Source organism: Tursiops truncatus, chromosome 6 (genome assembly GCF_011762595.2).
Source record: "Tursiops truncatus isolate mTurTru1 chromosome 6, mTurTru1.mat.Y, whole genome shotgun sequence".
Taxonomy (NCBI): Eukaryota; Metazoa; Chordata; class Mammalia; order Artiodactyla; family Delphinidae; genus Tursiops; species Tursiops truncatus.
Genome location: NC_047039.1, coordinates 9115957 through 9142165, shown reverse-complemented (window position 1 = coordinate 9142165; position 26209 = coordinate 9115957). Strand labels below are relative to the sequence as shown.

Genomic DNA, 26209 nt, shown 5'->3' with positions numbered 1-26209 from the left:
TGGGGAGCTGGGACCCAGAGGCAGCTGGAGAGCAGGGCCAGAGGAAGGAGGCTGGGAGAGCCACCTCCAAGTGGGTCTTCATGACCTCACAAAGCCTGAAGCTCTGCCAGTCCTGGCTAGGTCTCCTAGCAACTGGACGTAGAGGCCATGGCACTCCTGACACCCCAGGGAGTGAAAAAAGTCTTCCAACTTCAGGTGAAGAGAACACGTGACTTTTCAAAGGGAGTGTGCTCAGATTGATCTAAGAGTGAGGTGTGTCTTCCGAGGGACCCCTGGACAGGATCTCCTGTCCCAGCACGCCAGCTCTGAGGCCCGCCCGCCACGGGTGTGTGGCCGGGGGATGCCAGGCCAAAGTCTTCCCAGCCCTTGGAGCTTGGGGCTATTTTCCGGGCCTGATGCAGCAGAGCCCGCGCGGAGGGACAGACGAGGTGGGCGTGGAGGCACTGTGCACCCCCCGCACTCCAAGGAGGGCCTGGGAGGCCCCAGGGGCTCGTCACAGGGGTGCCACCCTCACCAGGAGCTCCAGGGCCCTGTGAGCCCTCTGGGATTGTACGCCAAAGTGTGGAGGGAGTGTGTGTGTGTGATTGTGTGTGTGGTAGAGGGTGGGGTCTGTGTCTCTAGGGCAAAGAAGGGGGCAGATTTTGACGGTTTCTCAGAACCATTTCTGAGGCCGGAAGGCATGAGCAAGGTGGGCACCTGCGGAGTGAAGAGAACCCAGTCTGCAGGGCCCGGGCCTCTGAGCTGTCCCCAGAGGGGTGTCCGGGCTCTGCTGCAGACCTCAGGCAAGAAGACCCCAGGCCAGCTCTGTGCACAGGTCAGCCTCTGACCAGCAGCCTGAAACTGTTGGGGAAGCCCCGCGGCCCGGGACCTGTGATTTCACCACCTTCCCTGGACCTTCCAGCCAGCTGTCCCATCAGGTGCCAACCTAGGGATCTAAAAGGGCTGCAGGGGTGGAGAGAGGAGTGACCAGGGGCTGAGACAAGGCTCTGGGCCTGACTCGGGCACCGTCTTCCATCAGTTCCCCTCCCCGCACCCCAGGGGAGCTCCAATGTTTGGTGGTTGCCCACTTCATGCCACACCTTTTCTTACCCCCTCCTTGAAAGGCACTGGATTCTCCTACATGTGTCGGTGTGATCTCTAAGAACCTTCTGGAAGGGCCAGGCGAACTCTCAAGTAAAATGAATCCTAACCTATAGAGGGGAATAAGAGGTACCCTGACCAGTCTCTATCACCTAGCTTCACCAAGCAAGACACATTTCTCTGCTAAAGCATTGCATCTCCCAACCTCTTCTTGGCCAGTCATTTACACTTTAGTATGAATTTCATGATCAGATCGCCATCTCTGGAGCAGTTAGTTGGGAGTCGTCTCAGAGGAATGTCAAATTTTGATTGAGGGAAGGGGAAGCAAAGATCATAATAATTCAGGACTTGAGGTCTGCTGGAGGTGTAGAAACCTGGAACTGCAGCAGCTAGCATGAGAACACCCAGAGGAAGGAGCAGTGCTAGAAAGGTGAGGGAAACCTGTCCAGAAATGAAAGATGAATTCTGCCCAAGCTTACCCCCATTCTGGGTCACACTTCAGGATGCTGGGGAGCATATGCTGGGCCCCCAGTCATGTTTTGCCCAGTGACGATGGCATCCTGATTCCTCAGTCTCATCCACCACCCCTCATATATCATGCCCTGCAGAAACCAGAAGGTCGGGAGCACCTACGGAGACTGTTGAACTGGGAAGAGTTTGACGAGCTCAGAGACTCCCGCAGAAGCATCCTGCTGGACACCCTCTACGAAAGTATCATCTTCGCTGCGGACAAAGGCTTCCCCTGGGTAGAGGTGGCCCAGGTGGTCAAGTTCACAGAAGAGCTGCTCAAAGAAACCAAAGGTACGGGGCATCCAGGGCAGGAGTCAGAGAGGCTTGGGGAGGACACAGAACCCCAGGAGCTCTCCAAGGAGCCTGGAGCCCCTTCCTTTTTTTCCCTGGCATTTAGCCTCCTCGTATGCTCACAAAGAGGGTCCCTGTCCAGATTTTCTGGAAAGTGGAGCAAACAGAATGTCCTTGCTGAGTCTCATCCCTGATCTCCCTGGTGGAAACACTTGCACCACGCCAAGCTGTTCACAAAGCAACCAGGGGTATTTGATTTTCAGTCAGTCATTTACACTTTAGTATGAACTTCATCATTAGACCCATACCTCTGGGGCAGCTAGTAGAGAGCAGGCTCAGAGGGAAGTTAATTTTTGTTTTAGAAAAGAGAGAAGCAGGGACCATAATTTAGAATTTTTGTTTTGTTTCTGCTTAACATAAATGTGTCGCTATTCTGCTTAAAGCCCTTCATTGACTTTTCACGGTACTCCTGAGAGACTGCAAATTGTTCCCAGCATCAGTTTTTGCTCTGCTGCGTGTCTTGAGGGAATCCTCTACAGGCGTCAGCTTGCTGGCAGGGATGGGGGAACAACAGTCAGGTTATGGAGGGAGCGTCTCTCCCACCCCTACCCTGCGTTGGGCTTCAGGAGAAGAGGGTAAGCATCTCTCCCCGTGATCCATGGCATAAGGGGATGTGGCCACATCTGTCCACCCCTTAGGCTCTGAGTTGCCGATTCATCCATTTAGCAAATCCATGGCCACCATCGTAGTAATACTTGGCCAAGAATCATCAGTAGGTGCACCAGTGGGTGAATGCTTGATGGGAAATGGGATATTTACACACTTCCCAAGAACCTCACTGATTGCAAAGGGGAAAAGAATGCTTTTACAGTGAGGTAGCCTGGCAGACACCCCCTTAATCAAATGATCCATCCGTAAGAGGACACAGAATACGCTGCCGTTTGACGGGATGCAAAAGAATTAGCCAGCCTCCTTCTGTGATGGTTCTAGCAAAGACTCAGAACGTGATGTCAAAAAAAAAACCACTCCCAATTAGGGGCACTGCACAAAGTCACTCTCCTGTAAGCTTCAAAGCATTAAGGTCTTGAGAAGCAAGGAAAGATAGAGGAACTGTTCCAAATTGAAAGACACTGAGGTGACGTGTCTACTAAACACGACAGGTGGTCCCAATTTGGGTCCTTTTGCTGTAAAGAATGTTATTGGGACAGCTGGAGAAACTTGGGTCAGGTCTTGGGATTGGACAGTAGTGACGTGTCGACGGTGCTCTCCGGATTCTGGTGGCTGTGGTTATGAATGTCCTTGTGTGAGGAAATGCACACAAAAGGATCCTGGAGGGTGGGGCATTGGGTGGGTCACTTATTCTTTAAGTAGTTTGGGAAATTCTTCTTTGTACTATTTTTTTCTAGCTTCACCGAGATATAATTGGCATACAATACGGTATAAGTTTAAGGTGTGCAACATGATTTGATATATGAATATATTGCGAAATAATTACCACAATAAGTTTAACGAGCATCACCTCACCTAGTTACAATTTTTTTTCTTGTGATGAGAACTTTTCAGACCTACTCGCTTGGCAACTTTCAAATATACAATTCGGACTTGTTAATTACAATCACCATGCTGTACATCATATCCCCAGGACTTAATTATCTTATAACTGAAAGTTTGTACCTTTGGCCACCTTCGCCCATTTTGCCCACATCCCAACCCATGCTTCTGGCAACCACCTATCTCTTCTCTACTTCCATGAGTTCAGTTTTCTTTAGATTCCACATGTAAGTTAGATCATACAATAGTTGTCTTTCTCTGACTTTTCTCCCATACCATAATGCCCTCAAAGTTCATCATGTTGTCACAAATGGTAGGATTTCCTTCCTTTATGGCTGAATAATATTCGTGTGTGTGTGTGTGTGTGTACACACATATACATATATATACACACACACACATATATAGTATATATTCACATTTTCTTTATCCATTCGTCTGTCAATGGATCCATGGGTTGTTTCCATACCTTGGCTATTGTGAATAACGCTGCAATGAACGTGGGGGTCAGATATCTCTTCAAGAGTGATTTCATTTCCTTTGAATATATACCCAGGAGTGGGTTTGCTGTATCATGTGGTAGTTCTATTTTTAGTTATTTAAGGAACCTCCATACTGTTCTCCATAGTGGCTGTATCAATGTACATTCCCACCAACAGTGCACAAGGCTGCCCTTTTTTTCCACATCCTGTCCGGGGCTTGTTATCTCTTGTTTTTTTGAGGATAACCATTCTAATAGGTATGAAGTGAGATCTCACTGTGGTTTTGATTTGCATTCCCTTACGATTAGTGACGTCGAGCATCTTTTCATGTGCCTGCTGGCCATCTGTATGTCTTCTATGAGAAAAGGCGTATTCAGATACTTTCCCCATTTTTATTATTTTATTTTTAATATTTTATTATTCGGGTGTTTGCTGCTGAGTTGTATGAGTTCTTGACATATATTGGATACTGACCCCTTATGGAACATATGGTTCGCAAATATTTCTTCACATTCTGTAGGATGGCTTTTAATTTTGTTGATCATTTCTTTTGCTGTGCAGAAGCTTTAATTTGATGCAGTCCCACCTGTTGATTTTTGCTTTTGTTGCCTTTACTTCTGGTGTCATACCCCCCAAAAAAGCACTGTTAAGATCAACGTCAAGGAGATTTCACTGTTTTCTTCTAGGAGTTTTATGGTTTCAGGCTGTACTGTTTTTTTAATAGACTCTATTTTTTAGAGCAGTTTTAAGTGCACAGCAAAATAGAGCAGAAGGTATAGAGATCACCCACAGAAACCCTGTCTCCACACACTCACAGACTCCCCCGTTGTCAATATCCCCCTCCACAGAGTGGGTACATCTGTTACAGTCCATGAACCTACACTGATACATGATTATCACTCGAAGTCCATAGTCTACATTAAGGTTCCTGCTTGCTGTTATGCATTCTAAGGGTTTTGACAAATGTATCATGGTGTGTATCCACCATTAAAATATGAAGAACGGGGCTTCCCTGGTGGCGCAGTGGTTGAGAGTCCGCCTGCCAATGCAGGGGACACGGGTTCGTGCCCCGGTCCGGGAAGATCCCACATGCCACGGAGCGGCTGGGCCCGTGAGCCATGGCCGCTGAGCCTGCGCGTCCGGAGCCTGTGCTCTGCAGTGGGAGAGGCCACAACAGTGAGAGGCTCGCAAAAAAAAAAAAAAAAAAAAAAAAAAAAAAAAAAAAATATATATATATATATATATATATATACACAGAATGGTTTCACTACCCTAGAAATTCTCTGTGCTCCACCTCTTCATCCTTCCCTCCCCCTCAATGAGCAGAAGGTAGATCTTTCTACTGTCTCTGTAGTATTGCCTTTCCAGGATGTCATAGAGTTGGAATCATACAGTCTGTAGCCTTTTCAGACTGACTTCTTTCACAAGTAATATGCATTTTAGTTTCCTACATGTCTTTACAAGGCTTGAGAGCTGCTTTCTTTTAAGGGCTGAATAATATTCCAATGTCTAGATATAAGGGCTGAATAATATTCCATTGTCTAAATATATCACAGTTTATGTATCCATTCATCTACTGAAGGATACCTTGGTTACTTCCAACTTTTGTCACTTATGAATAAAGCTGCAAGAAATATCTGTAAGTTTTTGCGTGGACATAAGTTCTCAACTCCTTAGGTAGATACCAAGGAGGGTAGCTGCTGGATCATATGGTAAGAACATGTTTAGTTTTGTAAGAAAGCACCAAACTGCCTTCCAAAGTGGCTGCATCATTTTGCATCCCCACCAGCCATGGATGAGAGTTCCCGTTGCCCCACATCCTTGCCAACATTTGGTGTTGTCAGGGTTCTAGGTTGTGGCCATTCCAATAGGCATGTTGTGGTCTGTCATTGTTTTAATTTACATTTCCCTGGTGACATATGATGTGAAGCATCTTTTCATAAGCTTATTTGCCATCTGTATATCTTCTTCTGTGACATGTCTGTTAAGATTTTTACCCTTTTTTTCAGTCAGGTTTTTTTTCTTATTGTCGAATTTTAAGTGTTCTGTGTATATTTTGCCTAAGAGTCCTTGGTTAGATGTGTCTTCTGCAAGTATTTTCTCCCAGTCTGTGGCTTGTCTTCTCATTCTCTTGACACTGTCTTTTGCAGAACGGAACTTCTTGATTTTCATGAAGTCCAGATTATCAATTCTTCTTTCATGTATCATGCTTTGGGTGTTGTATATGAAAAGTCATTGCCAAACCCAAGGTCATCTAGATTTCCTCCTGTTGTCTTCTAGAAGTTTAATAGTTTTGTATCTTACATTTAGATTTGTGACCCGTTTTGAGTTAATGATTATGAAGGATGTAAGGTCTGTGTCGATTCTTTTGTTGTTGTTTGTTTACATGTGGATGTCCACTTGCTCCAGCACCATTTGTTGAAGATTGTCTTTACGCCACTGTACTGCTTTCACTCCTTTGTCAAAGATCAGTCACCTATATTTGCATGGGTCTACTTCTGGGCTCTATTCTGCTCCGTTGGTCTATTTGTCTATCGTTTTGCCAATATCATCCTGCCTTATGTACTTCTGGGGAAACTTTTCTTTATTTTGAACAATTGTTTTAGTATGAAAGTTTTGTAATCTGTAATTTGAGGTCCTCCACTGGCCTTCTGACCAAGATCGTAAACAGCTGCGAAGCAAACAGGACTCACAATGCCTTGTCCCAGATGCACCCAGAGCTCACCCACCTGTCCTATGAGCAGCACCCGAACGTCCAGTCTCACCATTTTTCACCACGTCTTCATCCACCACCACCTCTTAACCAGTCCACGGCTTTCACATCTTGTATGTCTGCACTCATTCACCAAACTGCACCGTGATTTTTTTCAGACACACATAAAATCCCATCACTCCTCTGCTTCAAGCCACTCAGTGTTCCTACCACACATATTACGTGCACTTGCATCAGCCTTTTTCTTTATTTTTTGAGCTGCCCGGGTGCCCTTCCATGTCTCTCCTCCAGGCCAGCATTCCAACTCAGAGGTCCCAGCCTGTAGGCTTAAGCAAGACATGGCAATGCTCATGGGCTGGTTTCAGAGAAATTTCCCAGAAATCCCTGGGAAATTCATCCCACCCGAGACACCCCCTGCCCCCTCGGGGCGTTCTTGGCATCCCTCTGGGTCCCGCTCCCCACTGCTCACAGCAACGCCTGGCTACCAGAGTTCAGCCCTGTTGTTTGAGCTCCGCAGTGGCTCATGGCCAGAACAAACACTGACTGCAGGAGAAGAATGTCAGCCCCAAGCAGGTGGGAACTCGGACTCTTTCAAGGTTCCATTAGAGCCTTCCACAGGCTGAGCCCTTGAAAAACAGTTGATGATGATGCAAACCCAACTTCGAACTGAGGAGATTAGATTGCACTGGCGCTTTCAGTATTTCTGCCTATCACATACCCTACCAGTACAGTCTATCTGTGTCTGGTAGACCTAAAGCTTAGAGTTGCTAGGAGACTCGGTGATTAGAAAATGTAATTCCCTTTACTGCAGGGACACCCCTCAACCAGCCAGCGAGGTTTTCCCAGCCTTTGCTGGCACTCCAAGCGATGCAGAGCTCCCTCCTTCTGAGGCAATTCATTCCTTTATACAACCACTCTCATCATTAGGAATTCCTCCTTTAGTTACACCCATCTTCCGCACCTTCTACTCACACGTCCAAAGTCTGTCCTCTAGAAGCAGTGGGCTGGCCCTGCAGATACTGAATGGGCTTCATATAGTCTGACCATTATATCTTCACATGTCGACTGGACATCTCCAAGTGCCTTTTACCATTTTTTTTTTTAAAGAGAAAAAAGGTTTATTCACAGAGAAACACACTCCATAGACAGAGTGTGGGCCATCTTGGAAGGTGAGAAAAGGCCCAAAGCACATCAGCTTTTGACTGAAGACACTGGGCAACCTCCCTTGCTCAGAATCTTCCACTGGACTATTTCCTGTCTTTATCATTCTTAACACTGCATCATTTCCATAGATCCCTTCACCCCACCTCCCCACCCCGTCCCCCCTCTCTTTCTGCCCTTCCCTGGGCATCCTTGTGTTTGTCAATATCATTCTTTTTTTTTTTTTTTAATTTTATTTATTTATTTATTTTTGGCTGTGTTGGGTCTTCGTTGCTGCGTGCGGACTTTCTCTTGTTGCGGCGAGCGGGGGCTACTCTTCCTTGCGGTGCACGGGCTTCTCATTGCAGTGGCTTCTCTTGTTGCGGAGCACGGGCTCTAGGCACATGGGCTTCAGTAGATGCAGCACGCGGGCTCAGTAGTTGTGGCTCACGGGCTCTAGAGCACAGGCTCAGTAGTTGTGGCACACGAGCTTAGTTGCTCCACGGCATGGGGGATCTTCCCACGCCAGGGATCAAACCCGTGTCCCCTGCATTGGCAGGCGGATTCTCAACCACTGCACCACCGGGGAAGCCTGTCAATATCATTCTTAAAATATGGCACCTAGATCCAACACAACACCACCTGCGATTTGATCAATGAAGTGACCAGGGATTTTATCATCAACCTTGTCCTGGCCATTCATATAGCCTATGGGTATATTTTCTTTATCAGCATCAACGTCACAAGCATATTGGACAGGCACTGCATCATCCCTAGCCATTTTCCCAATCCTGTCCTTGCACATGGCAATGATGAATGCACATGCAAGGCTTTACAATCATCCCCACTGATTCCGTCTTGTCAGTGTTGGCCCATTGTTGGCTTGTGAGATCTTAGTTCCCCAACCAGGGATCGAACCCGGGACCTTGGCAGTGAGAGCGCAGAAGCTTAACCAGCGGACCACCAGGGAATTCCCCTTCTGACATCTTTTAACTCTTGATCCTGGGACATCCAGCTTACAAGATTTTCCTCTTACTCTTAAATCAGCTCCGAATGTGTGAAACATGGCTGGTACACACATCAAGTAGGAGGAAGCCTTTGGGTGGGCTCCCAGTGCCTGAAATTGGACTCGGCGAAGATAGCGTCCATCTGGAGGCTCCAAACCTGGAGAGAAGACTCAAATCCTAGTTCAGTCCCTTGTAGGACATGAGGTCCTGGGCAGCCACACCACCTCTGAGCCTCTAATTACACATCGAGAGAAGGAGAAAAACAAGAGCGCCCACTTCATAGGACTGAGCTCATGACGATGAAGCCCACAGCACAGCGCCTGGTGCCTCATCAGCGCTCAGTGAGGACCGGCCCTTAGTTTCAGGAAGGACCACAAAGACCCGGAGATGCGACGGGGGGGATGTGATTCCAAGATGGCCTGATCGATCAGGTGTGGCTGTGCTTTGTGCAGATCCCGCTTCACATCAGCCTCCAAACGTCCAGGAGTCACCTCAGCCCCTTCTCAAGAGCAGCAGAGATGGTCCCAGGCCCTTTCTCCTCAGATGCGTCGCAGGGAGCAGGGCGGGACAACGGGCAGGGAGCAGGGCGCCTGGAGGTAAAGCAAACTGCAGACTCGTGCCCGAAGTGGGGCTGCAAGAAAAGACGCAGATAAGACGGTCCCGGCTCCACCCCCGGCTAACGGACCCGCTGTGAGTGCCGACTCCAGCTGACACTGGGCTTGGAGGGTGCAGAGTGTGGGTGCAGCAGGGGAGAGCCACCCGAGAACCCGGCCTCCTGGGCTAGGCCCACGCACCTCAGGCCCCGCCACGCTGTCATCAGGATGACGCCTGCTGCTGTAGAAAGTGGCCACGCTGGCCCGACATCGCCCCGCAGAGCCACGCCCACACTGCCTCCCAGAAACCCACCACTGGAACACTCACAAGAGCGTGAACAAGCGTATCAGTCCTCAGAGGCAGGGGTGGAATTTCAGCGGGCACCTCCTCTCTCCCCCAGACGCTCCCCCTTACTGTGCATCAGCTCCAGGCCCAGGCTGGGCCGGGCTAAAGGCCGCATAGCCGAGCAATCAGGCACCAAACTCTGCAGTCAGTAGACCTGGATTCAAGTCTGCCTCCAACACATTACTGTGCAACCTAGAGAGCAGTACTTTACCTCTCTGTGCCTTCCGTTCCTTACCTCTAATATAGGGCCATGATAATTCCAACTCATAGGGCGGTTGGAAAAACTAAAGAGGCAGGGCCTGCAGAGTATAATAGAGTGGGAGGCATGTAGGAAATGCTCGGCAAAGGTTAGCACAACAGAGGCTGGCGGTCCCGGACCAGAGGTTGCTGCACCCCCCCGCCCCGCCCCACACCCAGGGTCTTGCTGTCTGGGCCATTTCTTGTCTCTCCCTCCCCCTGTAGGCAGGACTGCAGATGGGTTTAAGTCATCGGCCCGCCTAATGGAGGTCCAGACTGGCCCCTAATGCAGCTGCCCCACCCTCGGGCGCACTGGTGAGGAGGGCCCAGTACCCACCAGCATGAGGAGATGGTCTCTTCATTGCCCCTGTTAGGGGACCCCAGCCGTCAGGGGCAGGAAGGTCAGATCCCAAATGAGCTCTAGTCCTTCGCATCTCGTGTCCCGCCTGCCCCTTCCCCCAGGCACATCCCACCCATCACAGGTCGTGGGCTGTGGGATGCACACAGCCGGGCGGGGGGGTGGTGGTCACACTGGCCGGCCAGCTCACCTTCCAGCTTCTGTTTCGGCTAAAGTCCACAGTGGGCTGTCCCTCTTCTTGGAAGCTAGCTTCTCCAGGGATGAATTTTTTTTTTTTTTTTTTTTGGTGGGGGTTAATCTAGGGCTAGTGATGGTTGAGTTCTGTTTGCATACTAGGTAACAAAGTTGGCAGACAGCCCTTAAGGAGGGTCATGTTTGCACAACAATGATTCAGAGCTCTGCCAGGACGGCCGCCAGCTCCGCTTATCTCCCGGCCCAATCGTCTCAGAACCGGGAGGGAAAGCGTGGCCCATTATTCAAAAGCATAAGCTGATTCCGTGCTGGCAAATGGCTCACCAGGACGTCCTGGTCTCAGCCCTTTAGTCGGCACCTCCTCTGCCAGCCTCCGGGAAGCCCCGGGCAGATCCCATCCTGCTGCGTCCTTGGGGCCCAGGGTGAAGTCACCAGTCTGGACACAGAGGGACAGAAGGCTGCCAGCCCCATCCCGGTGGGAGGAAATCACAGGAAGCAGCAGCTCTTGCATACCCTGCCTCGGGTCCCGGAGAGGAAAGGAGAGAGATGCTGGGCCATTTGGGGACCTCGGGGAGCTGCAGAGGTTCAGGGTGCCTGGGGAAGCCCCACGATTCTTATCTCCGACGGGCACATTGCAGCAGGGGAAGCGGGTGGAGAGCAGCCTCCCCCTGCCTCAGGCTTCACTCAAGGCTGCAGGCACCCGAGCCAGCGCAGATGCTCGCCCGGGGCCTGTGACCACCTGCCCACCGTCACTTCAGCCACTTTGCAGCTTCTGCTTCGTGTCGTCATCGACATCTGGCAGCCACTGGCTTCTCTCTGGTGTTCCCCCTGGACGTCTGGGCTAGGAAGAACCCCTTTCCTGCTGGCCTGGCCCCCAAATCCTGAGTCTGGGAGGAAGTGGGCCTCAATGACCGGCTGGTGGAGGCACGAGGCGGCCAGGCGGGTGTCCGGTGAAGTGCGTCACGGCGCTGGCATCTGCAGTCCTACCCACGGCCACTCCTGATTCTCCCGGAAATGTCATCCAGGCAGCTGTAGGATGGAAGGCAGCCACTCCAGCCGACCCCGACAGCCCGGGGCTGAAGGGAGGCAATGACTCCCCCAAGCTCCCTGCACAACCTCTCCCTGCCAGCGCACTCACGGCCATGCCCGGGGCCACGCCACCAGCCCCCAAGCATCTGCCCACGTTGGCGAGCCTCCAGCCATTCAGGAGCGGCCCCGCAGAGAGCAGGGGCCCTTCTGTCTTCCTGAAAGGCTGCCTGTCCAGCAGCTTTCTCCTGGGCAGCCCTAACCCCACGCCTCTCAGACCAAACCTGGAGGAGAGGACTTTGGAGGCAACTTTGCTGATGGAGAGTGGAAGTTTCCACAGAAGCCGCTGACTGAGATCTTAGAGCATCTCTTGGGGCAAAGGTTCAGCTCTCATTCCAGAGATCCCTCCCTGAGCGTACTCATTTGCTCGGGCTGCCGTAATCAAGTTCTGCAGACTGAGCGCTTTCAACTATAGCAATGTGTTTTCTCATCGTTCTGGAGGTTGGAAGTCCAAGATCAAGGCGTGAGCAAGGCTGCTTTCTTCCAAGGCCTCTCTCCTCGGCCTGTGGCCTCATTCTGTATCTCACATGGCCCTTCTGTGTATCTTGTCCTAATCTCTTCTTATAAACCCATCAGTCTATCGGATTAGGGCCACCCACATGACCTCATTTAACCTTAATGCCCTCTGTAAAGACGCTATCTCCAAGTTCAGTCACATGCTGAGGGGCTGGGGCTTAGGATTTCAACATATGCATTGGGCGGAGGCGAGGGGGAGTGGGGCACTGTGTTAACACAGCCCCTGACACCGAGTGGGGTCACAGCCCACCAGGAGAGGATGAGCCCGTCAGTCGGCCAGAAATCAAAACCATGCCGTGGAACCTTCCCCAACGTTCCCCGAGGGGCTATCCCTGCTGCATAGGGGGGCACAGAGATCCTGGCATTTCCGCATGTAGCCTCTGTAAGCCTCACTGTGACCTTGCATCATGGGCATTATTTTAAAGATGAAGGAACTGAGGCCCAGAGAGTTTAACCAGCTTGCCCCAGGTCAAAGTGGAGTCAGGATTTGAACCCAGGTCTGTCTGACAGCAGAGCACACCCCCTACCCCGCCCTCCCGCCTCCACCCCTGGCCATGGGACCTTCCATCTTGACCTGAGGGATCTGTACACAGGGCACGTAAGAAGCTGAGGAGCCCACAGCCCTGCGGTGAGTGGAATGAGGCTGCTGGCCTGCTGGGGGAGCTGAGCACCTGGAAAGCCAGGTGGCACACCTGGGGACTGGGTTCCTGACTTGGTCACCTGGAGCTACTCCCAGCACGAGCCTGGGATCCTGGCCCCAGCAGGACGGCTCCGATGCGGCGGGTGGCGTAGGCCCAGCCCAGAGTGGGAGCTGTGCCCGTCGGCTAATGTGGTCTTGCATGGATGTGCCCGAGTGTGGGTAGGTGGTACTGGTGCCCTGGGGACCAGAGCTCTGGCCCTTTGGAATGACTCCCTGTTCTCCCTCTAACTTCCCACGTTCTTCCTCGGTCGGCTGGACATGTTGGCCGGTCTCTGAGTTCCCCAGCAGCAGAGGGGACAAGGGACGGGTAAGAAGTTGCCAACTTTTAGTCTCAGTACAGTGCCCTGTCCCTGAGACGGTGGGATTAGGTGGTCATTTTCATCTCGGGGATGATGACGATGAGGAGGAGGATGAAATCCAAAGTCAGATGCCCCTCACCAAACTTGAGGTGGCTGCAGAGGGCACACACGATGCCCTAGATGTGGCTACAGGGGACTGTCAGCTCAGTGGAAATCACCATGGCTTCTTAGAGTCAAGAGGACCCGAGAGGTCACCTGATCCAAGGCCCCTCCCACCACACACACACACACACACACACACACACAGACACACACACACACACACACACACACACACACACACACATTATTCAGGATTTCTCTCCCCAGCTAAATGCCTCCTCACTTCTCCGCTGATAAAGCTCTTGCTTCTAGAAATTTCTTCCTGCTTCTGAACTGATATCTGTCTCTTTGAGCCTTCCACCTGTTGGCTCCCGTTCTGACCTCTGAACCCTCCCAAATCAGCTTAATCCTGCTCCACTCACTCAGCCATTGTCCAGCAAGCATCGCCCGAGCACCGCGCCAGGACGTGGAGAAGAGCGGACATCCACTCAGCAGTCCTGACGTACAAGCCCTCCACGTGGATCATCTCATTTAATGTTCACACCAAGCTCTGTTGGGTGGGTACTACTATCCCCATTTCGTGATGATGCAACTGAGGTTCAGAGAGGTTAGGTAACTTGCAAATCTTCACACAGTAAAAAACAAAACCAGCATTAACCCTGAGATCATCTGGCCCCAGAGTTTTGGCAGTCCTTCTTGCCAAAGTTCTTTAGTATTAGCCAACTTCTTGAGGAATGGGGGTGAGGGGTGCATTTGCTAAGCAGACAAGGCAGGGGACCACTATGGACAAAGAGAAGAACTTGGGCAAAAGCCCATGACAGTCTTTAAAATACCCGACCCTGTGTTTGCCCTTTGAGTCCCAGGAAAGTGAGCAGGGAGAAACTCTCTAAAAGGACAACAAAGTCTTTCTAAATCTTAATGTGTAAGTAGATTTTTCCTTTAATGTGACTATTGGTTTATGTTTAAAACAAACACAAAAATCCTAGTGAACGGGAGAACAGCAGGGTACTTGCTCAAAAAATTAAACATACACTTATCCTATGATCCAGCAATTCCACTTCTGGGTATATACCCAAAAAAAGTGAAAGTGGGGACTGGAACAGATATTTGTACACCCTTGTTCACGGCAGCATTACTCACAGTAGCCAAACAGCAGAAGAAACCCATCAACAGATGAACGGATAACCAAAATATGGTCTGTACATACAATGGAATATTATTATTCAACTTTCAAAAGGAAGGAAATTTTGACACATGCTACAACATGGATGAACCTTGAGGACATTCTGCTAAAGGAAAGAAACCAGTCACAAGAAGATAAATACTCATGATTCCATTTCTATGAGGTACCTAGGGTGATCAGATTTGTAGAGACAAAGTAGAACTTAGAGTTGCCAGGGGCTGGGAGGAGAAGGTAAATGGGGACTTAGTGTTTAACGGGGAGAGAGTGTCAGGTTTGCAAGATGAAAAAAGGCCTGGAGGTGGATGGTGGTGATGGCTACACAACAGTGCAAATGGACTTAATGCCACCGAACTGTGCACTTAAAAATGGTTAAAATGGTAAATTTTATGTCGTGTATAGTTTACCACAATAAAATTAAAATTAAAATGCCCTAGTGGAAGTACTGTACTTCTGTATATGTCATATCTTCTGTTCACTCCTCAAAATTACTTCAGGAGCTGAGGTGTACTCGCCTTGGAGCTGGGAAATCTGGGTTGGAGCCCTGATTTTGCATAGGTCCACTAAGCGTCAGTTTCCTCATCTGTTAAATGACAGCAGTCACCTCTATTATGAGTTGATTATGACCAATTAAATGAATTGATGGATAATTAAATGCTTTAAAACTCTAAAGTAGCATGCCAGGGTAGGCTGGTTGTATTATTATTTACTGAGAGCTGAACACTGGGCAACAGCTACACGTCCAGAGTTTTTTTGGAAAGATCCTCTGGAATTGGGAAATCTGGTCCATTCGAGCAGGTTCCTGCCACTGAGGAGCTCACAGTAGCAGGGAGAGAGAGAAGAGAATGCTCCAGAGTTGTTGGGGAGAACTATGAACTACTGGGTTATTCAGTAAATGGTCTCGCCAGAAGAGTTGCCCCTTCCTCTACCCTCTGAACCCCCTAACTGGGGACAGCCAACTCCCAGCCATCCTTTGACCTCAGCAGCCGGTGTGGCCAGGAGAAAAAGCACGTCAGCATCCATGACCCACCCCCAGCAAGGTAGAGAGAGCTTCCAGGTGAGGACCCAGGAGGGAGAGGATTGAATGCTCCTCTAGGAATGCATTGCCCGAGGAGCATGCGGGATCCTCTGGAAAGCCAGATTTATCCCAGAATAGCTCACAGTCCCCGGGGAGCTGGAGGCCACGCCTAGGATCTTCACGATGACGATGCTGACAACCACGTGATGTACTGAGTGCCCCCGTGTACCTGGCGCTTCGGAAACCTCCATCACATATGCCCACATCTAACCCTACGAAGTAGACTTTTTTGTTGTTTTTGTTTTCGGTACGCGGGCCTCTCACTGCTGTGGCCTCTCCCGTTGCGGAGCACAGGCTCCAGACACGCAGGCTCAGCGGCCATGGCTCACGGGCCCAGTTGCTCCGTGGCATGTGGGATCCTCCCTGACCGGGGCACGAACCCGCGTCCCCTGCATCGGCAGGCGGATTCTCAACCGCTGCGCCACCAGGGAAGCCCGAGGTAGACGTTTTTATTGCCTCCATTTTACAGATGAGAACACTGATGTCCAGAGAGGCAAAATAACTCGCACAAGTGGTTAAGAAGCAGAAGCAGGCTGTGAGCCCACAGCTGTCTGAACCCCCAGTCTGTGCTTCTTAAAACCACACCAGGCTCTAAGGAACGGCCCCAGCATCAAGGCCATCTTCAGGCCAGGGGTGCCCTGGGCTCACTGGGGGCCTCCTCGTGACTGTGAATGGTGCCTGAAAACAGAGCATGTGGCTGGCAAGGTGCAGTACGACCAGATCCTTGGTACGGTGGTCAGAGTGCTGACTGGTCAGCGGCCCTCAACATCCAGGCGAGACCCTCCACCAGCAAAAAGATTACAACTCGCTGAAGGTTCAGATGATGGTTAGCATTTTTTAGAAATAAAATATCTGTTCATTAAGGTATGCACATTGTTTTTTAGACATAGGGCTATTGCACACGTAAGAGGCTACACTATAGTGTAAATATAACTTGCATACGCACTGGGAAACTCGCTTTATTGCAATATTCGCTTCATTGCAGCGGTCTGCAACTGAACCCGAAATATCTCCAAGGTCTGCCTGTATTTGCCTCAACGAAATCTAAGAAACATCGCATAGGCTCAACCCTTTTTGGCCGTTTGCTGAGCCTATTAGCATATTTTGCTGAGCTCATTAGCATATTCAGGACATCTGTTTAATTTCCCTGGATCCAGCATGCGTTCAAGGCCATGCATTTTTATGTAACACCTGTTGCAAAACAACCTTTGGAAAACCGGCCCTTCCGGTGTCCATCTCCAGGGTCTACAAAGCAAGCCCAAGCCTCTTAGGTCTGGTTGCTGAGAGGGGCCTTGCCCGGTCAGGCTGGGGTTGGAATTCTGGCTCTGCCACTCGCCAGCTGTGCGCCCTGCAGCAAATCCCTTGACCTCTTGGAGCCTCAGTTTCTCTCACAGGTAAAGTGGGGATGGTGGCTACATCTGCTCACCTTGCTGGGAGGCGTTGGGCGGAGCCTGAGATGACGCAGGCCGTGCGGGCCACAGAGGGAGCCCCCCGAACAAGAGTCCTCTCCCCGCCAAAGAAAACACATCCCTTCTGAGCTGGCAACGGCGCCGCGGGGCGGATGAGTTTGGCAGAACCTTTTCAAGAGCAGAAAGGGGGCGGGGAGCAGCATTCCGGACCCCGGATGGGGGTGAAGTGGAGGGTGAAGTGGCGGGCTTTCCTTTCCCACCATCCCAGGCTGCCCTGATAGGTGCTCGGGTATTGGGAAGGGTAAGCCGGGCCAGGCTGCAGCCTGACTGGGTTCCTCCCCTCACAACCAAGGCAGGGGCAAACAAACTGGTTTGTCATGGGGCACCAGTGGCAGCTGGATCCTCCCCTTCACCCACCCGAAGGAACAGCCCCTCTTCTCCTTTCCCAAGCCCCCAGGATGCACCCCTGTGCTCGCCCTCGCCCAGCCCCAGACCCAGCCCGTGAGGGATGGGCGGGAGGGAGCCCAGAGCGCCCCATCCAGGCCCAGTGCCTTTTTGCCCTGATTCTGGAGCAACTGGGCTATTCCACCCACGCTCTGGCCCCGCGCTCCCCTCCGCCCCTCCCCTGTACTCGGTGCAGGTACTGGCCTCCAGGCCCTTGCGGACCGTCTTCAGGAAGTTCCTAGCAGCCAATGCAAATGAAGGCCACACCCTGTAATTGAAGAGCAACTTGCAAGGACAGATCTGTCCTCCCGAAGCCAGAGGCTTCTCCCTGAGACTTAATCCTTGGCTCTCTGAGTCATCAGGGGCTTCTCAACCCATGACAAATGGAGGGTGGTCTGGGGGCCAAGTGTCAGCTTGGGACACTGAGCCAGCTTGGGACAATTTTTGCTGGAAACCAGAACTGGTCCAAAGAATGTCTTGGGGCTGAAAGTTAGAATCCAGCCCAGGGGTCCTTCCCTGTTGACCCGGGACAAGGCCCACACTTGCGTTCTATGGCTGAGGCCATGGCCAAGCCCGTAGGAGGGCATCTGCCAGGATGACAGGCAGCTGGGATACCTGTGGGTGTTAGCGCGACGGGGTTCGCGCACTTGATTCAAACCTGGGCTCCATGCGTGGCTGCCAGGGCCGAGTGGAGAAGACCAGGGCTGGCCTAGCCGAACGAGGCAGCCGGGGCTGCCCATATCTGGAGGGTGCAGGTGACCCCAGCCCCACGTGCTGCCTGGCCAGGTGGGAGGAGGAGTAGGGTGCCTTCCTGCAAATCCAGTTCCTCTGAGCCCAGAGAAGTTTCCATGATTCACCTCACCAAGTTCACACAAAGATGCCTCCATACAGGCCTCAAGTCCAGCTTTGATTATCAGAGACCGATGACCCCACACTGCTGCCTGCCCTCTGGGACACCTTCACTGGCCGTCCCCGCCGTCCTCCACATACTGTCCTACGGAAATACCTGCCTGACATCTCGCTTCTCAGCTTAATGCCTCTGAGTGGTCCGCAGCTCTGAGCCAAGATTCTTCACTTTTCCTTTAGGAATTTGATGATTCTCTCCAACGTGCACTCTCCCCAGAAAAAATGTGCATGCAAAATTCGAGATGCAATTCCGGGGTCCCGGTCAGTCCTGAAGCCCTTCCTCGGATGTCCTTGCGTTTCACGAATTCCGGTTCAAGAGCCCAGCTTCTGTGACGAAGCCCAGCTCTCTCATGTGACCTACACAGCTTGTTACCCTCTGCAGACTGAAGACCTCAGGCCGTCTGTCCCCCAGCCCAGTCCCCCAGACTTCAGCCTTGCCTCCCAGAAACTCTGAACCAGGTGTGGATCCCTGCACCTGCCCCTCTGCTTCTACGAGTTCCACATTTTTAGATTCCATATACAAGCAGAATCACACAGTATTTATCTTTCTGTATCTTGCTTATTTCAATCAGCTTAATCTCCTTCAGGTCCATCCATGTTGTTGCCAATGACAGGATTTCCTTCTTTTTTAAGGCTGAATAGTATTCCATTGTGTGTGTGTGTGTGTGTGTGTGTGTGTATCACAACTTCTTTAACCATGCATTCGTCTACAGACATGGCAGACACTTAGGCTGTTTCCGTATCTTGGCTCTTGTAAATAATGCCATGAACATGGGGGTGCAGATATCTCTTCAAGACCCTGATTTCATTTCTTTGGGTATATACTTAGAAGTGGGATTGCTGGATCCTTCTGAGAAGCCATTTTAGATGTTTTTCCCTAACTGCCCACTGCTATCGAATTTTAATATCCTAGGTATTCTGTACGTCTGATTATATACTATATGTATATCTGCTTTATACACATAAAGTTTACCTTTTGTATTCGATGCAAGGTTAAAGATGACTAAATAACATTTGAAAGTTAGATTAAAAACTGAAAAGCTGTCAACGTTGAACTTAACTATACTTTCTGAGTAAATTTTAATGTGACTTATTTATGTGCGTAAATTGTCAAATTATGTAGACAAAGAAGAATGTATACAAATATATAATGATGAGAGCAATGCAAGCAAGTCTTAAAATGTCATTCAAAACTGTTATTTTTCTGGCAAAACAATGGACAAAATTAATTTCTTAAAAACTATTTTCAGTAAATTTAACTTTCAACTTTTGCTTAATACAGGAAGGTAACCAGTTGATAAGGCTGTGGTGTGGGGTGGAGTGGTCTGGGAGGCCCCTGTGAGAAACAGTGGGACCCACCGGATGCTCTCTAGCCTGCCAACTCTTCCAACCCCCAGCCTTTCATTTCCTCAAATGGGCCACGCTTTATCCAACCACAGGGCCTTTGCACAGGCTGTTTCCCCTCCCTGCTTTCATTCTTTTCCACCTCTCTTTGCCCAGTAACTCCTCTGACACTCCTCATCTCAGCTCCTTCACCACTTCCTCAGGGAACTGCTCCCCGATTTCCCTGAGAAAGTCACTTCTTTCTACTGTGCACCTGCCCAGCCCTACGTAGCCCTGAGCAGGGTTATACTATCTGTGTGTTTCCCCCCAGCCTTTCACCACCTTCCTGGACCATAAATGGGTTCTTGACACATGGAAAGAAGGCCCCTAACGAATATTTGTTGAAGGGATAAATGAACAGCTCCTTCACCACACTTCACATGTCAGAATGTGTTCATTTACTCACTGGATACCTATCGGCCCCTACTGAGCACAGAGCTCTGAGTTGGGGGCTGAGAACAAAGAGGGGATGTCATCTGTTCAACAGTCTCCTCTTCCACAGACTGGAAGGTCTCTGAGGACAGGGGTCACAACAGAGGTAAATGTCCCACGCTTATCATATACTCTTGGTGTCCCCCGCCCCCACTCCCCAAGGGTCCCCAGGAAGAGCCTGGGAGTCGGGCAGGCCTCTATCCCCCTCCACATCTGGCCATCAGTCCTGCCACTCAAATCTGCCCCTTCTGCCCACGCCTGCTGACCTGGCACTCCAGTCCGGACTGGGCCGCAGTCTGCCCACAGGCCACCATGTAACCAGAGTCTCCCTGGGCAAGCCCTGCACTGCCTGGAGTACAAAGCCCTGGCTTCTGAACGCAGCACTCAAGGCCCTCCCGTGTGCTTTCCACCCACCTCTCCACTCAACGCTTGCCGTTTTCTGCCTCTACCTTCAGGTGCCACCAACAACAAACTCGGTCTTGTTCCCCACCCATGCCACGTGGCTGCTTGTCCCTCTGATCTCGCTTACGCTGTACCCAGGCCATGCCTCCCCCACCACCTTTGCTGGCTCAGTCCTGCTCAGCTTCTGAGAGGTCACTCACGCATCATCTTCTCCAGGAGAACCCCATCTTAGCTGAGCATTCCTCATCACCCGATTCTGTTCCTCTTTACACGTGTATTAACGTTTGCTCGTGTATCTCTCCTGTGAGGACTTTGAGGGCAAGAGTTGCATCTGATAAGACACATGATAATATTGCTAGAACCTAGCATAGTGCCCAGTAGTTAATAGGCCCCCAGTAACAGTTTGACAAATTAATTGTTGATGGATGGAGAGATGATGAATAGATGATGAGCGACTGGATGGGTGGATGGATGGAAAGATGGATGAATGGAGAGATGGATGGGTAGATGGATAATGGATGGATGGGTGGATAGATGAATGGGTGGATGCTGGATGGATGGATAGAGAGATGGTTGGGTGGAGAAACGGATGAATGGATGATGAGTGACTGGATGGGTGGATGGATGGAAAGATGGATGGGTAGATGGATAATGGATGGATGGGTGGATAGATGAATGGGTGGATGCTGGATGGATGGATGGTTGGTGGATGGATGGATGGATGGATAGAGAGATGGTTGGGTGAAGAAATGGATGATGAGTGACTGGATGGGTGGATGGATGGAAAGATGGATGGGTAGATGGATAATGGATGGATGGGTGGATAGATGAATGGGTGGATGCTGGATGGATGGATGGTTGGTGGATGGATGGATGGATGGATAGAGAGATGGTTGGGTGGAGAAATGGATGATGAGTGACTGGATGGGTGGATGGAGAGATGGATGGATGAATGAAAAGACCAATGGAGAGATGAAAAGATAGAATGAAAGAAGTGGCCAGGAGAGACTTTTCTCACAGCACAGAAACAAATGCCTCTTTTCCTACAGCATTCATTGATTACTACCCTGTAGTGGGTTCTGTGCAAGGCACTTGGACATGTCATCCCATTTGGTCCCCCTAACAATCCTATGAAGTAAACATGACTGTCCCCCATTTTACACGCGAGGGAATGGAGGCGCAAGAGTCACAGCTGGGAAGGGACGGAGCTGCGTCAGCCGTCCAGGCCCAGGGCCCTCCCCTCCACCCCCCTGAGACAGAGCGCTGTCTCAGGCCTCGGAGTCTGCTGATTTGCCTTGAAAGGAAGGGAAAGCACAGCCCGCTAACCGTTAATTCTGCACAGTGGTGGGGCCTCCCTCCCTCCATCCCCCAGGGGACTGAAGCCTAAATCCCAGTGACACTCCCCAGCACTCGTTAACGAGGCTCAAGGTGGAGCAGTGCTCCATGTACTAATATTTCTCCAAGACCCTGATACCTCTACCTTCTCAGGACTCAGGGGGGAGTTAAGGTAAATAGGTCCACGCAGAGCCGAGAGTGAGGGGCCAAAGTGAACACAGAATCGGCGGCGGGTGAGGAGGGTTTGAGAAACAAACGGTGCGGGCCAGGCTGAGACAGCCCCTCCTGAAGGCGCATGGGGCACCCTGGCTGGGGCGGGGAGACTCCACCCAGGGGGAGCGAGGACGGGTATCTACGGGCAGGCTGGCCTCCACCCCAGCAGGAAAGCCAGGCTCCCCGTCTGCAACGCCTGGTCTCTGTCTTCAGTAGACGGAGTTGTGGAATCCCCCAAAGCCTGTGCCCAAGCTCCTGATCTGAAGAGCTGACCCTGAGTCAGGGGGCGGGTGAGACTTGGCCGAGTTCACAGTGCGCCTCGGGGACAGCATCCGTGTGAGGACTCAGGTCTCCTCGCACTGGGGCCAGGGTCATTCTCTGTCCCTTGATCTGCCCTCTCCCTGCCCGGGGTCCGTTCACAGGACACGCACCTCGTTTAGCCGCGACCCTTTAATGAACCATCCCTGTCTTAAGACGCAATCATACGCTGGAGAGAGTCCTGCCCCAGCCCCAACCACACCCCTACCCCGGGCTTCTGACAGGCTTGTGAACAAGAGGCGTGAAAGGGAGGACATGGGAGAAGGCGGTTTACCCTCCAAGGAGCGTTGCCCGGTGCTACCCTCAGAGATGATTGATCTCTGCGTGGTCTAAGCAACACTTGCCGAACTCTGTGACCCAAGTCGCCAATATAATGTCTCTCCAATCATCTCATGCTCCACTCGATTCAGAATCCTTTTTTATACCCTCATCTCCTTCCCAAAGGGTTTGAAGTGGAAACAACATAAAGCACAGCTGAAATAAGTCTTTAAAACAAGAGTTATGTGTCAAAATATAGGTAAGGCGTGAGATAACCATATCGGAACAAATGGGATAAATGTAAGCTACCGCATAAAATTGCCTCTGAGCATCCCAGAGGCCAAGGTAAAAGGGGAAATATGATGCACTCCATGGCTTTCAAGACCTAATAACTGGTGACATAGAATAGCTGGTAGGACGTGGACTCTGGGGTCCAAGTCTATCAATCAGCCACCAATGCAGCTTCAGCCGCATTCACACTCGATGCCCGGCCCCTCTGTGCCCACAGGCTGCTCCACCACTGAGGCTGTGACGATCCTGGGGAACAAGCTCAGAGATTACCGGGGGCAGTTGAACACCACCCACCTGCTGGCCCAGTGCGACTACTTCCACAACACGTTCATCCGCCACTACAAACTCTACCAGTACGTCCTGGGCCAGGACCAGGACGTCAAGCTGACCGTCACTCACCTGGAGGTGTATGTACCGCCTCAGCCCCTCCCGCTGGCTGCCGGCAAGGACCAGGCCATGTGGAAGCACGAACAGCGGGTGGTGGAGCTCAACGCGGCCGAGGTGCAGAAGAGGGCCTACATGCTGCAGCTGAAGGAGGCCCTGCAACTAGAGCAGCAGCACCTGTTGCAGGAGCTGCTCCCGGAGCTGCCCAGGTGGCAGCACCAGGTCCTGAAGAGAGAGGTGAGGTGGGGTCCTTGCGGCGGGAGGAGGCTCGCCTGCCCCCCACCAACGTCCTTTCCCACAAAGAGGACGTCCGGGCTGGACCCCGAGGCCCGCAAGAGGTCCACACACCAGGAGGGGGCAGAAGGGGACAGGCTTTGCGTGCACGTTTCATGAAACATCCCTGAGATGTATAATCCGTGGCCCCATTTTAGTGATGAGACAACTGAGGCTCGGAGACTTTAGTCGCCTGGCCCAAGGTCCCCAAGCTAGCCTGTGGTAGAGTTTACATTTGGACTGAGGTCTGGCTGGCCCCAAAGTCCTAGTCCTTTCCACTGCAGATTCTGCCAAAAGAGCCCCCAGGCTGCGAACCACCATAGATTTCCTCAGTGCCCTTCGTCTGCTGCAGAGCCAGCGTCCATGGAGGATGCCCGGGCGGGGCGGGGAGTGGGGGAAAGAAGGAAGGGCCGTAGGGGACAGACAGCTCAGGGCAGTGATGTGATGGGGTGGGGGAGGGGCAGAGCCAGCGGCCCAGGGGTGTGTGTGGAGCTAGGAAACTGGCTGCCCTCTTGGCAGGTCTTAAGGCCTCCTGGGGCTCCAGGAGCCAGAGTCCCTGATGCCCAGCTCTTCAATAAATGGCTACTAGCTTGGTCCCAGGGCAGCCAACTCCTTGAGGGCCTGGCCGAGTCTAAATTCATTTTTTAACTATATGTAGGCACTGATAGCATCACTGTGGCTTGTTTTTGAACACAGGGACAAGTATGCGCGTGTGTGTATGTATGTGTGCGTGTGTCAGGGAGGTTTGAGCTGGGGTGGGAATGGGGAATCTCAGCGACTCTGTGTTCCAAAAGCGTCCTGGTTCTGAATTGTCAGCCAAAGAGTGGGTGGCTTTGGGACGCATTCCTTTAAATATGCATAAAACATTGGGGAAATCTCTAAACAACAATTAATACAATGGAACGAATGATACTCTTCTAAGTTTAAGTCTTCCCGGTAAATAGCGCATCGGCTGCCCTTCATGCGTTGAGCGGGGACCCAACAGAACACAAGCAGCGGCTTGTCTCCACCTCCTTCAAGGGACCTTCCAAGATATGTGGGCAAGGCCACGGGTGGAAGGGGCCGACTCCCCTCCTGCTGCCCCCAGCTCCCCTGCAGGCCTCCATTACCAGGCCTGCTGGTCCCTGCCAGGTGGAGCTTGTAGGCTAGAGTCCCCTCCGCTCTGTGGCCCTGAGCTGGGGACACTCAACACCGCAGGATAAACATAGTGCGTCTTCTCGGAGCCCAATCCTCCCTGACGCCCTAGGGGAAGAACGCTATTTTTCTAGGGCAAATGTGAGATTTTGCATGGGATTCTAAGTTAAAATATGAGATCTCAAAACAATGACTTGTAGGTAACCAGATCCTCAAGGTATGTCCCCTGACACTCCCAGGACAAGCATGACCTCTCCGCTACTGATTGGTTGCTTGGGCAGGGAACTTGGAGAAACACAGTTACACGGTCCCTGTCGCCAGGATTTTATGATGCCGTGATCCTGATTGCGATGACAGGGTCTCCTGTTGAAGCTGGCGCGTGGTGGCTGAGTTTTCATTCTTCCCCAGTCTGGCTAGGTGGGGGACACACCCACTCTCTGAGCGATTTCCCCTGACCCCTCCGATGAAGCCTGCAACTGGAGCTTTGAGAAGTGAGAATGAGTTGAGGGCAGAAGAGGAAGGAAGGGGGCTGGCATCTAAATGGAACTTAACCAGGGACTTCCCTGGTGGTCCAGTAGTTACGACTCTGAGCTTCCACCACAGGGGGTGCCGTTTGGATCCCCAGTCGGGAACCTAAGATCCCACATACCATGCTGCGGGGCCCAGAGAAAATAAAATCTGGAACTTAATCAGAAAGTAGGGGATATGGGGCTGGCCTCCGAGCCCAGAGCAGTGTGAACAATAAATGACACACTCAAATGGGGTGATTGCCACAGTACGCCTGAAGGAAGGAGAGAGGAAGCAAAAAGAGAGCTGTAGGAGAGGGCCACAGGGAGGGAAGTGCAGCTGCAGGTAGAGGACCATGGCCATGTCCAACCCCAGCTGGCCGGCAGGAAGGTGAGAGACTTCCTCGTCTCCCCACCCTCAGATCTCCTGCCAGGGTCTCCCATTGGCTGAACCCAGCCAGCAGCCACAGGTCAAGGGAGCTGGTTGATGCAGACCTTAAAAGTCAGCCTCCCAGGGCACAGAGTGGGGTGGAGACAGATGGAGAGTAGGTCTGGGGGGGGATGGAAGATGCCAGCACACCGAGAAAGGAGGCGGCTGTGTTGAGAAGTTGCAACTGCGGTGGGACTGTGTCTGCAGACGGCCTGAGCCTTCCCCAGGCCCTGCTCACCAGCCACATTCCGTTTCTTTCAGGAGCTAGAAAATCTCATCAACGAGGCCATTCACATCCAGATTGAATGCCTGAAGGAGCTGCTGCAGTGTGAGATACAGACAACCTTTGATATTTTGGACCTGAAACTGCAGAAGAAGACTCTAAACCTCAACGCTCCCACCCCTTCCCCGCTCCCCGTCACGGGCCAGTCAGGCCAAGATAAAGCTCTTAATTTGTACAAAGCAAACAAAGGGAGGAAAGCAAAAGCAAAGAAGATGTAGAAGGCCCCGGTGACCACGGTCTGAAGACTGATTGAGGAAGAGCCACTGATGATAGAAAAGGATTATGTGGTGTGCTCAGCGCCCCAAAGATCAGAGGTTTCTAGCAATTCAAAGAAATAAAGCAACGCT

General features: G+C 51.5%; 1 protein-coding gene across 1 annotated transcript; it reads left to right on the top strand.

Annotated features, from left to right (window-relative positions):
• The first annotated feature begins 679 nt into the window (after positions 1 to 679).
• C6H8orf74 (chromosome 6 C8orf74 homolog) lies at positions 680 to 26209 on the top strand. The gene is made up of 4 exons (XM_073805692.1): positions 680 to 814; positions 1689 to 1881; positions 23070 to 23473; positions 25841 to 26209. The coding sequence occupies exons 1-4, from the start codon at positions 680 to 682 to the stop codon at positions 26078 to 26080; spliced, it is 972 nt and encodes a 323-aa protein (XP_073661793.1). The 3' UTR covers positions 26081 to 26209.

Bases quoted from the DNA above. Each gene is read 5' to 3' on its own strand.
- C6H8orf74 (XM_073805692.1), top strand. From the start codon at position 680: ATGAGCAAGGTGGGCACCTGCGGAGTGAAGAGAACCCAGTCTGCAGGG. The intron at 815-1,688 runs GTCAGCCTCTGA...CATGCCCTGCAG, and splicing joins CAGGCCAGCTCTGTGCACAG to AAACCAGAAGGTCGGGAGCA. The intron at 23,474-25,840 runs GTGAGGTGGGGT...CGTTTCTTTCAG, and splicing joins ACCAGGTCCTGAAGAGAGAG to GAGCTAGAAAATCTCATCAA.